At 30.9% G+C, this 18967-nt stretch overlaps 1 protein-coding gene across 1 annotated transcript; it reads left to right on the top strand.

The window, feature by feature from the left end:
* The first annotated feature begins 18067 nt into the window (after window positions 1-18067).
* LOC105966835 (uncharacterized) lies at window positions 18068-18534 on the top strand. The gene is made up of 2 exons (XM_012991415.1): window positions 18068-18416; window positions 18518-18534. Exons 1-2 carry the CDS (start codon window positions 18068-18070, stop codon window positions 18532-18534), a joined length of 366 nt encoding a protein of 121 aa, XP_012846869.1.
* Window positions 18535-18967: the final 433 nt, after the last annotated feature.

The following is an 18967-nucleotide window of genomic DNA, read 5'->3' as shown; positions in this document are numbered from 1 at the left end:
TTGGAGAGATTCATGCATAATGCTATGGAGGAAGAATATTATTAATTATGTGTTCATGTATATGTTTAGAATTTAGATACATGCTAGAAAAATCCTATAAATAGTCTATGCAGTTTTTCATTTGGAGTAAAGTCAAAAAAACAAAAAGTATTCTAGAGAGAAACAAGAGAGTTCTTGAGTGAGTTTATATATTCGTGTTGATTGAGTGAGTAATATTATTTTGTCCCCTCTCCACTCCTCCTCCTCTCTATTTTAAGTTATTCCACTGCGTGTTTTCGATCTATATTATTAAATCGATCCAACAGTTTACATCATTTTTTTATTTTATCATTAGCATTAGCATATCAATATTAGTCTTAGATTATATATATTAGTATTAATATTAGTATTAGTGTTACAATTATTATTAATATTAACATTGGTATTAGGATTATGATTATGATTAGTATTAGTATCATTATTAGTGTTAGTATTAGTATTAGAAGTTCATTGCGTATACAACCCATGTGTTACCTTTAATTGTCAAATATCTCTGTCAATAAAAATTCACCAAAACCCCCCTGTGTTAACAAAGTCAAGGCATCGAGACCCCTGGAGGAAAATTGTGTCACTCACTCGCGGGTTGCGTGATTTTTTTATGTTATTTTTTACGGTGATATGTCATAATTACCCCTTTTATAAATTAAAAAAAAAATCTGATTGGTTAAATTATGAATAACTTACATTGTGAGGACCATATTTTAATTTCTAAAATTACAAAATAATTAAAAAAAAAAAAAAAAAGAGAAAAGAAGAGTTATCACGTCTTCTTCCTCGTTCCAGTCTGCCGGCCACCGCCGGCGTCTCGCACCACTGCCACCCACTTCTTCTTCAAATTTCTCTTCCTCGACAACGTCGCAGTCTGGAACCACCAATTTTTAGCGACATAGAGTTGTGTATGGGTGAGGATGGTTAAAAAAATTCTTCTCCTGCATTACCGCCACCGCCGTCGCCGCCGTTGTTCAGATCGGGGCTGCGGATTTGGAAGGAAGGTGGTGGTGTAGGAGGGGTGAGCTAGTGGTGGGGCAGCAGTAGGTCGGCGGGCTCGAGAAATGTCGATGAAGTGTTTAGCTGGGTGGGGGGAGGGAGAAGAAGACATTTTTTTTTTGTTCTAAATGTAATTTAAATGTAAAAGAATTAAAATTAAAAACACATAGAAACTTTTAATATCACAAACTAATGCTTATAAAATTTGGGAAAATTAAATTAATTACAAAGTTTAAAAAAATTAAAATAGAAATACATAAAATATTTATAAATCAAATATACTTTACTAGTTGCTGAAAAAAAACCCTAGGATATTTTTGTAATTTTACTTGCAGTCAACTCTTAAAAGCACAATAGGTGTAGTGAACTTCGAATTTGTTCACACATAGGGGTTTTAGTGAAGTTTTTTTTTGACAAGGAGATATTTGACAATTAGAGATAACAGAGGGGTGGTATTTGCAATTAACCCTTAGTATTAGTATTAGTACTAGTATTGTGTGGTATTTTGTATTTTGTGTTCAACTCATCATTATATCAAGCTAGTGACATATACATCTCAACTCTTTTGGAATATTTACAAGTGGTATTTTGGTTTCATAATTGTGCATCACCGATTGGACGTCGTAAAGATAAACTTGTAGGTTATCTGAATCTTTATTCCGTTACTTTTTTGATACCCTCTTTGTTGTTAAGTCTGTTATTTTGCATAAGATTCACATGGTGTAAGTAGATTGAATTCCATGAAACAGTTGTACCATATGTTTTAATTGACTTCGCTTAATCTGCATATCACGTTTTGGACATTGTGTTTTCTTCTAGTAATATTTAATTGAATTTCATTTGTTACAAATTTGAATTAAAAGGTACCGTTTATATTTTTTATTTCTATTCATTTTGTTTTACTGATTTGTTACAAAGTGATGATCACTTACATATTACTATTTTTATGATTTTAAAACTTACCTTCGTGCAACGCACGGGTGAAGTACTAGTAATATATAAAAGTTGAACTCCACCCTTAATTGCTTAACATTTGGCAATTTCATATGGTGGCATGTCCTCAATGTCATCCCATGTGACAAATTGATTGGTAGAAATAAATCATCAAAAACATATCTCCATTGAGCTTAGTTTTGTAAAATTTTCTAATCTAGTTTATGGAAATTCATTAATTGTATAATTATAAGAAAGCATATGACATTGACAACTATATCTATATATAATATAAAAAGAGGATCTATGCCCTCAACGATTGACATGTGGCAAATGATAATGTCATTTATCAAAATTGTTTAGTTGGAGTTCAATTGATTGTGTGGCATCTCAAATTGATGAGTTGGTTTTTCATTTTTGGTATGTGTTTAAGTTATTTCCATGTATTATTTGCACAATCATCTAAACATTACCACATATACATATTTTCTTTAATACATTTAATCCATGTATAAATTCGAAAAATATTTATCTTATTTATAGTTTTAATTTTTGAAATATATTTGTTTGAATGTCCATTTTTTATGAATATTCAAATAAATTTTAGCAATTTTTTTTCATTTTAATATCGATTAATTTTAATAATAAATCGTAATTATAGAATTCCGGAATATGTATTCAATAAATTATATTTTTTTTAAATACAACATATATATTATTTTATTTTATAAAATATAATGATATATTAATAAAATACAATAATGTAAAATAAAAGATTTTATATATATAATTTTTTTTTTCTGAAAAAATATATAGAATTATGTTTTTGCAAGAGATAAAATTTCCGTATGAGTATTATTTTCTTTTTGGAAAAACTAAAACAATAATATTATATATAGATGATATATTCAACTATCTTTATTTTAAGATATAATTAATTCAAATTAATTTTTATTTTGTTCCGGATTATGTATTTATTAAATAAGGACAATTTTTACATTTTCTCATAACCATATATTTTTTTTCCATATTATATGTATCATAACATAAGGTAACTTACGTATTTTAATGTGACTTAACTTTTCTCGAATTACTTGGCTCAATTAATTATTTCCAAATCAATTCAAATCAAATCAAATCATTTAATTATATAATCAATAATTTGAAAATTTTAGATTGCTGCTTATTTTAAAATTCAAATTTTGAATTTTAAAAATATTTCTAAATTACGTAATAACCCATGCTATAAACAATATAATTTTCAGCTCTCGATCCGACTATTTTATATGAATATCCAATTTTTTTATGTTATATATATAATTTCGATTTTTTTGTTCTATTATGTTTATATTTTTGTATTTTTATGTATGTGAAGGTACATAATATTTTATTTCCAATATACACAATATTCTCACATATTTATGTAGATTTTGACCATATTTACTTCAATGGATTGCACAATTTATGAATATATACATTGCACATTTTTTTATTCAATATATACATTACATTCAATAAATACAAAATTAATAATAATAAATGATTTTTTCCTTAATTATTTATTCCGTAAGTGGCTTAGATTTTTGTTTCATAAATAATAAGTTAATCAACTCCATACCCGGCAATTATTATGACATCAATCCAACTTTTATATACGACCAATTTTGTTTTTTACCAAATTTAAATATTTTCATCTTTTTTTATTTATATGCAGATAATTATGATTGAATACTAATTAATACATATTTGGAAATTATAATTGAATGATTTATCAACATTAACTTCTGTCACCATATTAAAGTTTATTCCATATAGATCAATTGAATTATTTATATTCATTTCTATATATTTCAAGTAAATCAATGTTTTCCCCTTTTAAATATCAATCACTTGCAAAATATATTACACTATTTCTATAAGATTATTATATTAAATATGTATTTCCTTAATGACATAGTATTCACAAGTATAAATATCCCCATTCCTCCTCAGTTTTTATATCCATCAAACATTCGCCATTTTTCTGTTAGAGTTTATACATTTTCGCCAAAAAGATTTCTTCGCCTTTCATTTTCGTTAGATTATTAATGCTTAAATGTCTTTTAATTTATTATTTGCATACAATGATTTGATTGTTCTTATTTACGCACATATATGTTGTTATATATTATTTTAATTTTAGTTTGATTTGGTTTTCGTAATAATTCGTCATAATTTATTTATATTTATAACATGTCAATATATTTTTTTTCATCGTGGTTATTGTAAAGGGTGAAGATCCTACATAATATCCTGTGAGTTTTGATGGTTTAATTGATCAAAAGGTTACGTTTAAACTTTAAAGTTGCCATAAATGTATTAATCTTGATAATGCAGATCATTCTACGTGTGATGGCCAGAAATTATGCAATGATGACACTATTATTTCTTCTTTCATCAAATTTTAAAAGTTGGATGAGATTAAAAATAATATTTTTTGAATTAGTTATATATTTATGCTTTTACTTTTGATAGCAATCGTTTAAAGTTTGTTCGTTCTACTATGTAAATATAAACAATGGTTTGCCATGTATGAATGTGAATGACAATAATGATCTCCATGTTTATCATCTTTATTCTTACTTATTTAGTATTTCATTACGTTATTTAACTCAATGATTATCTATTTATGTTATTTCTTAAAATACCATTACATGGATCAAATGTAATGAGTGAAATTAAAATTCCCAAAGAGATTATATTGCAGTCCAGCATTCAAAGTAATTGAAAAAAAGAAGGCAACAAAAATTGAATTTGCAATTGTGTTGTTGTTTTCATATTTATTTGTACTTATTGTTTAGTCTTGGCCTTTTATTGAATATACGATTTGTTACCAACATATATAAAATATATATGTTTTGTATTTGAGTTATACATCGTATAGGCCAAGCATTTTTTTATTTATATTTTATTTTTTGTATTAGTATATATACTTAGTATATAATTAATTCATGCATGTGTCAATACAGTAATATATATACATATTGGTTGGTAATTTTTCAATATCGGTAATTCAAACATGCTAAACTAAGGCCCTCATCTAAAACTTTTTTTTTTATTCCTTTTGTTTTGTAAATTCATAATGCAATTAGTATTTATCGATGTGTTCGCTTGAAGCATTTATTTGTCGTTGAATATTTATGATGTTATTCATATATTATGTATGTGTACATATAACAATCTAACTTATGTTTGTTTTTTTTTTTTTTTTTTTTTGCAGATCCATGGATATCATCGTTTGTGTCATACGCGGCGACATTAGCAAGAGAGAAGCCCTGCGACGTTGTATAACACACATAAATATGATCCGCGTATATTATAGGTGAGATGATTGTAAGCTTGGTTTCGATGAAAAAGAAAATGAGATTAATGAACTTGATTGAGCATGTAATAGAATATTTAGCGTTTACATATTTTTGTAAACATATTAATTTTTGTGTCCATTAGTAATGCTTATTTTTATCTATTTTGTTCATATGTACATAATTATTATTAATTTGTACGTTCATATTAGTTTCTATAATTTTATTTCAATAAATTTGGATCATATTTATTTCTTTATTTTTATTATTATTGTAAATAAAATTGTATTTACCATCTATATATAATATAAAAAGAGGATCTATGACATCTATGAAAGAAATGTCGCAAATGTCTATGTCATATCTCCAAATTGCCTAGTTGAAGTTCAATTGATGAAGTGTATTCCTCAATTGATTAGTTGACATTTTGATTTTAGTACGTATTTAAGTTCTTACATATTTAACATTTCTACACTCATTTAAATATTTACCACATGTGTGTGTATATGTATGTGTATGTGTGTGTGTGTATATATGTGTGTATATATATATATATATATATATATATATATATATATATATATATATATATATTATTTCATAATTTTATATTCTATAAATCCGAAAGCTATTATATTATTTATAATATAATGTTCCGAAAAATGTAATATTTTGATTTTTTTTAGTATTATATTTATTTAAATTTTTAATCAAATAGTTATGTTAATAATTTTTTAATTTAAATATACATTTAGATGATATCCACATATTTTCGATATTAAATGGTCAATATAAATGTTACATATAGATGATATCCACATATTTTCTCGATACCCATTATATATTGATAGTTGTATTTCCAGATTTTTGTTTCATAATTTGCAATTTACTTTATATTATATGTGTCATTCTTTTTTTTCTTTTCCTTTAGCAATTTCATTTTTCTATTTAATTTATGTTTAAGTATATATCAATCGTAAACTTATTTTTATTGTTTATCATATACTGAGAATAATAATTAGAGAAAAACAGAAATTAATAATGGATATTAATTGATATGATTCTATATAAAGTTTGAATGGAAACTATATTTTTTACAAGTAGTAGTACCTACATTTGACACATGTTTTATGTATCTTCTTTTAATTTGTTTCAAATAATAATAATTTTATTCAACTAACAGTAAACAAATAATCACTAATTTCACTATGCGGAAAAAATATTAAATTTAAACGTTTAATTTATAATTATGTCAACATTACTTACGTATGAGTATTAGCATTAATATCAGTATCAATATCAATATCGGTATCAATATCAGTATCAGTATTAGTATTAGTATTTAGTATTAGTATTAGTATTAGTATTAGTATTAATATCAGTATTAGTATTAGTATTAGTATTAGTATTAGTATTAGTATTAGTATTAGTATTAGTATTAGTATTAGTATTAGTATTAGTATTAGTATTAGTATTAGTATTAGTATTAGTATTAGTATTAGTATTAGTATTAGTATTAGTATTAGTATTAGTATTAGTATTAGTATTAGTATTAGTATCAATATTAGTATTATAATTAGTATTAGTATTAGTATTAGTATTAGTATTAGTATTAGTATTAGTATTAGTATTAGTATTAGTATTAGCATTAGTATTAGCATTAGTATTAGTATTAGTATTAGTATTAGTATTAGTATTAGTATTAGTATTAGTATCAATATGTGTATGAGTATCAGTATGTGTAACATTAGCATTAGCATTAGTATTAGTATTAGCATCAATATTAGTATTAGTATTAGTATTAGTATTAGTATTAGTATTAGTATTAGTATTAGTATTAGTATTAGTATTAGTATTAGTATTAGTATTAGTATTAGTATTAGTATTAGTATTAGTATTATTATTAGTATTAGTATTAATATTAATATTAGTATTAATATTGGTATTAGTATTATTGTTCGTATTGGTATAGGCGTATTAGTTTAAACATTAAATATTTGTATTAGAATTGACGTATTATTACTAATAGTAGTGTTGATATTAATATCAATATTAGACAATTAGTATTAATCATTGTATTAATATTAGGATTAATATTAATATTAGTATTATTAGTATTAGTATTAGTATTAGTATTAGTATTAGTATTAGTTTAGTATTAGTATTAGTATTAGTATTAGTATTAGTATTAGTATTAGTATTAGTATTAGTATTAGTATTAGTATTAGTATTAGTATTAGTATTAGTATTAGTATTAGTATTAGTATTAGTATTAGTATCAATATCAGTATCAATATCAGTATCAATATCAGTATTAGTATTAGTATTAATCTCAGTATCATTATCAGTATCAGTATCAATAACAAGACCAGTATGAGTATGAGTATGAGTATGGGTATGAATATCAGTATAAGTATGAATATCAGTATCAGTATCAGTATCAGTATCAGTATCAATGTCTGTATAAGTATTGGTATGAATATTAATATTGGTATTAGTATTGGTATTAATAATAATAATAATATTAGTATGAGTATTAGTATCAGTATCGGTATCGGTATCAGTATTAATATGTGTATATGTATCAGTATGTGTATTAATATTAGTATCAATATTAATATCAGTAGTAGTATCAATATCAATATCATCATTATTATCATTATTATTATCATTATTATTAGTATTATTATTATCTTTATTAGGATTGGTATTAGTATTAATAATAGTATTAGTATGAGTATTAGTATTTGTCTTGGCCTATTAGCATAAATATTAGTATTAGTATTAGTATGAATATTAGTGTTCGTATTAGTATTGGCGTATTAGTTTAAACATTAAATATTCGTATTAGAATTGGCGTATTATTATTAGTAGTAGTGTTGATTTTTTTTATTTTTTTTGAGTAAATTCAAGTTCATTACAAGGGGAAGTATGGGAGGGGGGGGGGGGGGGGGGGGGGGGGGGGGGGGTGGGACTCGAACCCTAGAACTTTACTCTATTGGTAAATGCTAGGTACCTACTCTCCTATTGAGGGTCGGTTAATAGTAGTGTTGATATTAAAAAAATAATTGATCCCGTGCATCGCACGGGTGAATTACTAGTTGTGTTATAATTGTGTAAAACTAAATTATTTATAGAAGTTGACTGATTTTATTCCTTTTATTTTTCCATCTGCTTTTTCACCCGTGCATTGGTCACGAGAGGCGCTAGTGCCATCGCAGAGAGCATCGTACGTTCGTTCCTCAAAGACGCGCCAAAATTTGCATAGCCGACATTCAAGAACACGTCAGCCGACACCTTTGCGAAGCCCTCCTTGATGTGGGGTCAACCTCGTTCATCCACTACGACGTCACGATTGAGGATGACGTAAAACACACAGTGGAACACGCTGTCGCAAAATTCGGAACACTCGACATAATGGTGAACAACGCCCGCCGAACAGACCCGCTCCGAGCCCACACGGACATACGAGGGTCCGATCTCTCGTCGTTCGACGGAGTCTTGTTGGTCGAAAACCTACACGCAAGTGCACGTATCGTACAAGTAATATAGTGGACAATTAAGTCCGGATATCGAACCCACAGGGAATATTTAATTACTTAATCCTAGACGCTAAATTCTACCAATTATTATCAAGCCCACCCTACACAGTCGAAAGATGAATAATAAACTAAATTAACGAAGCAATAAAAAGACAAAGCAAGAAAGCAATTAAAAAACGAAGATTTAATCAAGATAAGCAAGCCTAGGATTTTATTCTCCCCCCTATGTGTTTATTACTCCCCCAATTCCTTCAATTATGCAAGCAATTAACCCGGATTATTAAGCTGAGAAGCTAAAATAATCATAACCCGCTTCCGCGTGTATTACGATTCTAATACTCTAGATTCAATTGCTATATTCCTATGCAATTAATTCTAGAACACAACATTAAGCACAAATCTCAATAATGGCTACCTAAGAGATTAACTATATTCCTATGTTAATACCACAAAGGCTCTTCTACCACAGTTCTAATTATTAACCCGATCTTCCGATTCATGCGATTAAAAATAACATAAAAACACATAAGTTGATCAAGTTCATGCACTTAATAAAACAAGTAGAAGAAATAATCCGGAATTAAAACTTGCATAAAATCATAGAAAAGGGTTCATAAATCCCACATAGGGTTCCAAACAAAATCCTAGAAATAAGAAATTTAGCTACTCATGATTAAAGGAAAAACACAAATAAAATAAATCATAAACGATAAATCGTTGCTTAGAGTCTTCGAATTCTTCGTCTTCGTTATTGCTTTGTTGCTCTCCAAACTGCGTAAAAAAAGGTCCCCAATTGTGTGCTTGGCTTGGTCTTATATAGGGTGAAGAACTTGGGGAAGAAGGCAGTTTCCTTGTGCAATTAAAATCCTTTTACTGCGCTGTTTCGGGGTCTCGGACGGCCGTCCCATAATTTGAACTAAAACTCGGACGGCCGTCCGAGCTTTAAATCTCCAGATTTTGGTTTTTTTACTTTTGGCCCATATTTTCTCCAAATTTGCAGTTTTGACCCCATACTTTTCCAATTCTTCAATTTGTACCTAAATACAATAAATCAACTTTTTAAGCACCAATTATCATTAAAACACACCAAACGCTCAAATAAAAAGGTACGATAAAGTGTAAAAATATACACTTAACACACCCCCAAACTTGAACTTTTGCTTGTCCTCAAGCAAAATCAACCAATAAGCAAATAACTCAACTATAACATCTCATCACATAGATCAATGATCAACTTCACGTTTTCATAACTTGTAATTATAATGACAATTCTTAGGCATTCGCAAGCTCAAAATTCAACAACACTTAGTCACTCACCATTTCCAAAAACCACAAATCATACAATTGCTTCAAGTATCCAATATTTGCAAGTTAAAAATAGAGAAAATTTATACTTACATGCATATGCTTGACTCCAAATACTCACCAAATTATTCTACTCTACTAATATCGAACATTAAGCTATTGGGATCATTGGGGCTTTGTGGCTTTCAATTGTTTGGCTCTTTGGTTCGAGGTAGGAAATATGGGTATGTGTGGCTATTCTTCTTGAATTTAGGTGATTACGCCAAAATTTGAAAGATAGGCGTTTGAAACAATGAATTCACCTCTACGGACTTTAATAAACTCGATTCTCAAAAGTTCAAAAGTCTCCACTTTTGCTTTTGAGACAATGGATCGAGTTTTCAAAAGTAATTCAACAACTAGTCCTTATTTCTCCCTTCTAGTCTCTTCTTCTTCTCTTTTTCTTTCTTCTTCTTTTTTTTTTTTTATTTTTTATTTTTTTTTAATATATTTGTCCCTTTTTTTTTTTTTTTTCGAAGAAGAAGAAGGACCTTATAAATTTTTTCGACCGAACTCCAAGGGGTAATTTTTCAAGAATCTCCACCTATTCTACCTTACACATTGGCTAAAAGAAAGAACACCTTTTCTCCGAGGCTCAAATCAAGGTTCTAAGGATAATTTTGATAAAAAGGTCGGCTTGAAAGGCTCAAACGGTTCAAAGAAGGCCCAAATCATATCCCAAATCACTCACTACTCAATACTTCGTATCATAAATTTCCTAAGGTGAGTCTTAAAACCGAACATAGCATGATCTAGCACAAATTAATTCCAAATTTAGAATACAAAACATTCAACAAAAGCAATGCACAAAATGTGATTCCTAGCAATAATTCGCTTCTAAGGCCCGTTGAATCGAAAGCTAAACAAACATCAAATCCTTATCACATAAAACAAGCAATTTCATCATCAAACATTGATCATCTCTCATCATCATAAATCATAGATGCATTCGACTCAAGCAAATTTTTTTTTTTTTTTTTTTTTTTTCGGAAAAACGAGAAAAACAATAAAAACGAATAAAACCTAATGCATGCACACTAAAAAAAAAAATTAAAACACAAATAAAGCGCACATAAAACCAAACAAGTAGTTAACCACCCCCAAACTTAAAATTCACATTGCCCTCAATGTGATTCGCCCGAAGTTTAAGGATAGAAAACACCTGTTTAAGCGTCGGGACTACCGTCGGGTTGCTCACCAACTCCACCTTGCGCATGAGCATCACCATCCTCTTCATCATCCGAAAACTGGGGTACCGGCTCAAGAATCGGTGCGGACAACGGAGCCGGTTCTTCGCATTCGGGGTTGCCACATGCCAAATGGCGCACAATGGCTTGGAGCATCTTCCCCGACCACCGTTGGAGGGATTCAATCGTGCTCACCTTGTGCTCCACCGTGGCAAGCCGATTTCTCGTGATCACCAACTCTCGCTCCATTCTTCTTTGAAATCGCCGGTCTGAACTTGTACTTGGACCCTCGGGTGGAGCCATTGGTTGGTTAATGACGGGTTGTTCGCCCTCTTGGATGGGTGCCTTGAATTGTCGGGCCGCGAGATTATTCATTGGTTTCCGAATTTGTGTGAGAATATCCGTCGGTTTGGTTGGGACCTTCGCCTTGCTCTTGGACAAAATTGTGAATTTCTCGTCGGATTCTCTCGTCCTTCTCGGGTGAGCTATAGACTTTCATGAAAAGGTTGAGGAGTTGAGGCCACGACGAGATAGAGTGGGGGGCTTGGGACATCAACCACTGGCGAGCTCTTCCTTGTAGGGAGTGCTTGAAGAGAATTAATTGAAGCGCCTCTTGGGAAACGCCGTTTTGACGGTGGGAATTAAGGTATCTAGAAAATTGACAATGTGAAGATGGGGATCTTCACCTGCCAACCCACTAAATAGCCCGTTATTTTGGAGCATCGTCAAAAGGCCTTGCTTGATCTCAAAATTGTGCGCCTCAATGGGTGGATATTGGATGCTAGGGCGGAATCCGTCATGAGTCGGGATTATGTAATCTTGAAGTGCCCGTGGCCTAACTGCTGGCTGTACTGGAAGTTGAGGGGGTGGGTCTTGGACTTGGTTGCCGTTGGCCCCGAGTAAATTACCCGCTGCTCTGCGTTCTTCGTCCTCCATTATATTGTTTGCGCGTTGAAGTCTCCTAGCGGCTCGAAAAGTACGTTCGATTTCGGGATCAAACGGTTCTCTAGCAAGATCGAGTCTCCTGTGCATACAAGGTACCTAAAACAAACAAAAAAAAATAAAATAAAACGAAAATTAAATGGGTGAATCGTGAAAATTGTTCAAATATAGAGCTAGAATAAAATAAATAATTAAAATAATTCCCCAGCAACGGCGCCAAAAACTTGTTTGTCGAAAACCTACACGCAAGTGCACGTATCGTACAAGTAATATAGTGGACAATTAAGTCCGGATATCGAACCCACAGGGAATATTTAATTACTTAATCCTAGACGCTAAATTCTACAAATTATTATCAAGCCCACCCTACACAGTCGAAAGATGAATAATAAACTAAATTAACGAAGCAAATTAAAAAGACAAAGCAAGAAAGCAATTAAAAAACGAAGATTTAATCAAGATAAGCAAGCCTAGGATTTTATTCTCCCCCCTATGTGTTTATTACTCCCCCAATTCCTTCAATTATGCAATCAATTAACCCGGATTATTAACCTGAGATGCTAAAATAATCATAACTCGTTTCCGCGTGTATTACGATTCTAATACTCTAGATTCAATTACTATATTCCTATGCAATTAATTCTAGAACACAACATTAAGCACAAATCTCAATAATGGCTACCTAAGAGATTAACTATATTACTATGTTAATACCACAAAGGCTCTTCTACCACAGTTCTAATTATTAACCCGATCATCCGATTCATGCGATTAACAATAACATAAAAGCACATAAGTTGATCAAGTTCATGCACTTAATAAAACAAGTAGAAGAAATAATCTGGAATTAAAACTTGCATAAAATCATAGAAAAGGGTTCATAAATCCCACATAGGGTTCCAAACAAAATCCTAGAAATAAGAAATTTAGCTACTCATGATTAAAGGAAAAACACAAATAAAATAAATCATAAACGATAAATCGTTGCTTAGAGTCTTCGAATTCTTCGTCTTCGTTATTGCTTTGTTGCTCTCCAAATTGCGTAAAAAAAGGTCCCCAATTGTGTGCTTGGCTTGGTCTTATATAGGGTGAAGAACTTGGGGAAGAAGGCAGTTTCCTTGTGCAATTAAAATCCCTTTACTGCGCTGTTTCGGGGTCTCGGACGGCCGTCCCATAATTTGAACTAAAACTCGGACAGCCGTCCGAGCTTTAAATCTCCAGATTTTGGTTTTTTTCACTTTTGGCCCATATTTTCTCCAAATTTGCAGTTTTGACCCCATACTTTTCCAATTCTTCAATTTGTACCTAAAATACAATAAATCAACTTTTTAAGCACCAATTATCATTAAAACACACCAAACGCTCAAATAAAAAGGTACGATAAAGTGTAAAAATATAGACTTAACAAGTCTTTTATGTGAACGCTAGGGGGGTGTTTTCCGGGATATATGAAGCACGCGGCCTGCGTGATGATTCCGGTCAAAAAGTGGGTGATAGTGTCGATCTGCAGTGTGTCGGAGGTGGTTGAGGGAGTCGGGTCCCATGCATACACTGAGTCGAAGCATGTGGTGGTGGGAGTCACGAGAGCGTGGCAGCCGACAGGGGCGGACCCATGTGTAGCCTGGGGGGCTCCCGTCCCTGCACAATTTTTTTCTACCAATTTTCTGTTAAATTTTGTTCTTTTTTTTTTGGTATTTATCTATTAATTTATAGACTTTGGCCCCCCAAGATTTAAATTTTCTACATTTTAGCCCATGATTTTTTTTCCCTTCTCTTAATTCACGTCTATATTTTAGCCCCCACCACAAAACCCCCTAGGTCCGCCCCTGGCGGCCGAGTTGGGCAGGCATGAGGTTCTTGTAAACTGTGTCGTGTTATGGTGTTCCGACGAAAATGTCGTTGTTTCCTCTAATCGCTCGACATGACGGTGTTGGTGGTTTTAACTTTTACCCATACGCAAGTGCACGTATCGAAAAAAGTAATATAGTGGACAATTAAGTCCGAATATCGATCCCACATAGAATATTTAATTATCTAATCCTAAATGCTAAATTATATCGATTAATAATCCTAAATTAAACTAAAGCAAATTAAACAAGCAAAAGCACGAAAACGATTTAACACGAAAGATTTATGAGAGTAAACAAGCCTAGGATTTTATTCTCCCCAATATCTATGTGATTATTAATTCCTCAATTCATTCAATTATTCAAGTTATTAAATCGGATTACTAACCCGAGATGTTAAATAATTCATAACCCGCTTCCGCATGTATTATGATTCTAATACTCTAGATTTAATTATTGTATTCCTATGCAATTAATTCTTGAACACAATATGAAGCACAAATCTCAATAATAGCTACCTAAGAGATTAACTATATTCCTACGTTAATACCACAAAGGCTCTTCTACCAAAGTTCTAATTATTAACCTAGTCATCCGATTCATGCGATTAACAATAACAGAAAAGCACATAAAGTGGTCAGTTTCATGCACTTAATAAAACAAGTAGAAGAAATAATTCGAAATTAAAACTTGCATAAAATCGTGGGAAATAGTTTATAAATCCCACATAGGATTCAAAATAAAATCCTAGAATTAAAGAGTTTAGCTACTCACGATCAAATTAAAAACTAAATAAAAATAAATCATGGAAGATACATCTATGCTTGAATCTTCAAAGTCTTCGTTATTGCTTCTTTGCTCTCAAATTTTCTGTAAAAAGAAGACTCCTAATTGTGTGCTTGAGATGACTTTTTATTATGTGGAAAAAATTGGGGAAAATGTAGTTTCCTTGTAATTTTCGGAAGTTTCTTTACTGCACAGTCTTTTCTTCTCGGATGTTTGACTTTTCCAATTTTGTCCACCTTTTCTTCTTAATTGTAGTTTTGACCCTCAATTTATTCAATTCTTCAATTTGTGTCTGAAACACAATAAATCAAAACTTTAAGCACCAATTATCAATAAAATATACCAAAAGCTCCAAATTAAACGCATATTAAGTGTAAAACTATACACTTAACAGACGGCGGCAAAATTAAAAATGAGGATGTGATTGCGCGCTATCATCAGCATGTCAGTGATGCGGTGTTGCAAGGTGTGGAGTTGGTTGTCGAGGATGTTGCCAATGCCGTGGTATTCTTGTCGAGTGATGAGGCGAGGTTAGGGATGGCAAAAAAATCCGAACCGCTAGCTATCCGCGGGTATCCGCTCCGTTTAAAACCCGTTACCGAAACCATTAGGGTTTGGTAATGGTTTTGGTAAAAGAAAAGAAAACCGTCATGGTTTTGGTATGGTTTTGGTTTTACCTTTATGGTCATGGGTACCCGACCATTTAATATATATATATATATATATATATATATATATATATATATATATATATATATATATATATATATATATATATATATATATATATATATATTAATTCAACATAATATGAATAAAAATAATAATTTGGCAAAAATTTTAATAAAATATTAAATAATTTAGGGAGGATATATTTGTATCATTTACTTTTTTTTTTCTTCCACTTTTCTGAGAGTTACTTAAACGTTATCGGACCCAAAATTATTTTTATTAGAACAATTTAAATGGTAAAAGGGTACCCGTGGGTATTCGGATATTCGTGGTAATGGTTCTGGTATTTCCATTGATTTTTTAAATGGGTTTGGTATGGTCATGGTTTGAGCTATATTAAATGGTAATGGTTCTGGTATTGCACTTTTTCGAGGGTACCCGCTCCGCTGCCATCCCTAGGCGAGGTACGTTAGTGGTGAGAATTGATGGTCGATGGTGCCGTGGTGGATTCACGCCAGTGAAAAACTCGTTTCGGTTGTTTGGTTGAATTTATAATCTCTTTTTGCGTGGAAAATTCTTGTTCGAATATTTCTGTTACGTACCTTTTGTTGTGTGGAAATTTATGTTCCTCAAATTTCTTTTTGGACTTTCTTACGTACAATGACACAACTACCCTCAAATATTATTTTTTAGCCTCATTTCACAACTACGTAATTTTTAACTCAAGTTTGCCCTAGAATCTCGAAATTCCCAAATTCAAATAAAATTCCAACTTTTTTGAAATCAAATTTCAACATCCTCTTCATACTCTTCAAACAACTCTACAAGGACAAAAAATCAAACCATACACGAATTTGAGGTTCGAACATAATTTTCCCGTTATGTCGATGAAAAACAAACACGTCTATAATAATTACATTGTTGAATCAACAGTGGAAACATATGTTGGCAAGCCATAGTGCAATATTATTCATATAATTTTTGAAATTGCAATTGTTTTTGTTAGTGTGATCCCTATCGAGCAATTTGTGAACCAATTGGGATGGTTGTACAATATCGAATCCATGTGTTTAATAAATTACAAATGTATAAACTGTTGGGTTATTATAAAATAATATATTTTATTATAAAATATAATATTGGCTTTGCGCACATATGAGGTTATTTAGATCACTATTTGAGATCATCAAATTTATTATTCTCCTACATAAAACACCATAAATTTCTTTAATTCTATATTAAATAGAGGTTTTATGGGCTCATATTATATACTATATATAGGGGGCATTGTGGCTTTGTAAGAGTATGAGAGAAGAGAGCACAAGAGAAGATACCAAGAAATATTTTTCATCTATACTATGTACATATACTTTGAGCTTTTGTTGTGTGTCGGTTGTAAGCTTCTGCTTCACTTGAATGTGCAGTTTCAGTGAAGTTATAGTGGAGAGATAGACTGGGCTGTTGTATCCCATAGGCGACACGTACGGAACCTTTTTGCACCTCAATCGAGAAGCGGTCGTGAAATTTGTCTTAAGAGAGCGATCTAGTCCTCGCCTCACCTTATCTATTTTCATATTATTGTGTATATTATTGCAGCTAATTATCAACTATGAAAAGAGAGAACAAATGGAGTTCGATCGTCATTCTGTTATTTGGTGATCAATCTTCCAAGTGCAACCAAAGTTCTAACATAAACATATAGTGAGTTAATGACCGGAGGATGTTGGATGTCCTACAAATCAAAATGTAAGAAAATGTTTAATAACCAAATGAGGGCTTAGACGAAATATTAGCCGAGGTCAAATTTAGTTGAATAAAATTGCATATATTAACACTTGTAATGCGAACCGAGGCACGTCAATATTACCCCCTCCGGTTCCTTTTTTATACGCATTTTCTAGCGTTGCACAAGGATTAAGGTTTTCATTAAATGTAGCTTGATTTTTAGCAAAATATATATTTTTCGACTAAAATACCATTGTCACGCTAATTAATAAGAGAGGGTGTTTGAGAGAGGTAATAAGGGTAAATATGATAATTCTGCAATTAATGCAGTATTGGAGTTCTAAAGTGAAAGATAATGTGGATAAAAAAAATTCTCAAATTTGACAAATATAATGGAACTAAAGGAGTATTTCGACCAGTTTTAGTCATTAGAAACTTCTCATTTTTTTCTCAAATCAAAGAACAGCCCGGAATTTTTAATTAATTAGAGTTTGCTTGATTTTAAATGTTTGCATGTTAGGGTGTAAATCCACTTTCATTTTTCATAACAAATTAGTCCAATTTCAATAAATTCTACATTAATATCTCCTTCCAATTTATATTTCCTTGCAAAATCCTTTAACAGTCCCTCTTGTACTACATAACCACCACCCAATCCCCCCTAAATAAACACAACCTAACATAAAAAAACGTTAAAAAACAACAAAATAGACACAAAGAAGATGGGCCTACCCAGTACACACAATGTTGTGCTTCTAATTATTCTGCTCGGTGGGGTTCTCACTATGAAAATCGACACAGTCTTTGCTCAAGGACCCTCAAAACCCGAGGGTGATTCAACTTGTTGGTATATGGCTAGTTTCGCGGCTTACTGTATGTCGTTTATGCAGGGAAATTCAACGAAATTTCATGTGCCTAGTAAAAAATGTTGTACCTACGCTCAAAAGACTAACATTGTGCAATTTTGCAAGAGATTTGTTTTAGAAAACGAGCGGGTATACAACGCGGCCAAAGTCGTTGAGGTGGCACGCTATTGCCGAAACCCTCTTCCAAGTGGTACAAAGTGTGGAAGTAAGTCTCGTATCTCTTAAAATCATATTTATATTTTTTTAGTTATATTTTACTATTTACTCCTAAAAATTATTTTATGACACTGATTTCTTGTAATGCAGATCACACTGTCCCATGAAGTGAAGTGTAGGAAGAACTTGAAGCTATAACATTGTCCTCATAATGAATCACAACCGGTTCATATTTTACGTCAACAAATTAAATAAATAAAAGAATTGTGTATTTATCGCATTAAACACAACTGCTATATTGTCGAACAAAAAAAAGGATAAAATTTGTCGTTTCTTTGTCAAAATTATGACATAATTAAGTATTTATATGAATACATAATCACTCCCTAAACTCCACTAATTTTTGTGGGCAAATATATAAACTTTAATACCGCTATAAATTTTTGCAATACAGTTAAATCTCTATAAATTAATACTGTTGGGACCATCAAAATTTCATTAATTTAGCGAAATATTAACTTATCGATAAATTAATAATTATTAATTTATACATTAATTAATAAATTATTAATTTATGAAATTACTTTTATTATTATTTTC

Source organism: Erythranthe guttata, chromosome 3, assembly GCF_056151865.1.
Source record: "Erythranthe guttata isolate IM_541 chromosome 3, IM_541, whole genome shotgun sequence".
Lineage (NCBI taxonomy): Eukaryota > Viridiplantae > Streptophyta > Magnoliopsida > Lamiales > Phrymaceae > Erythranthe > Erythranthe guttata.
This window is presented reverse-complemented; position numbering and strand designations above follow the sequence as displayed.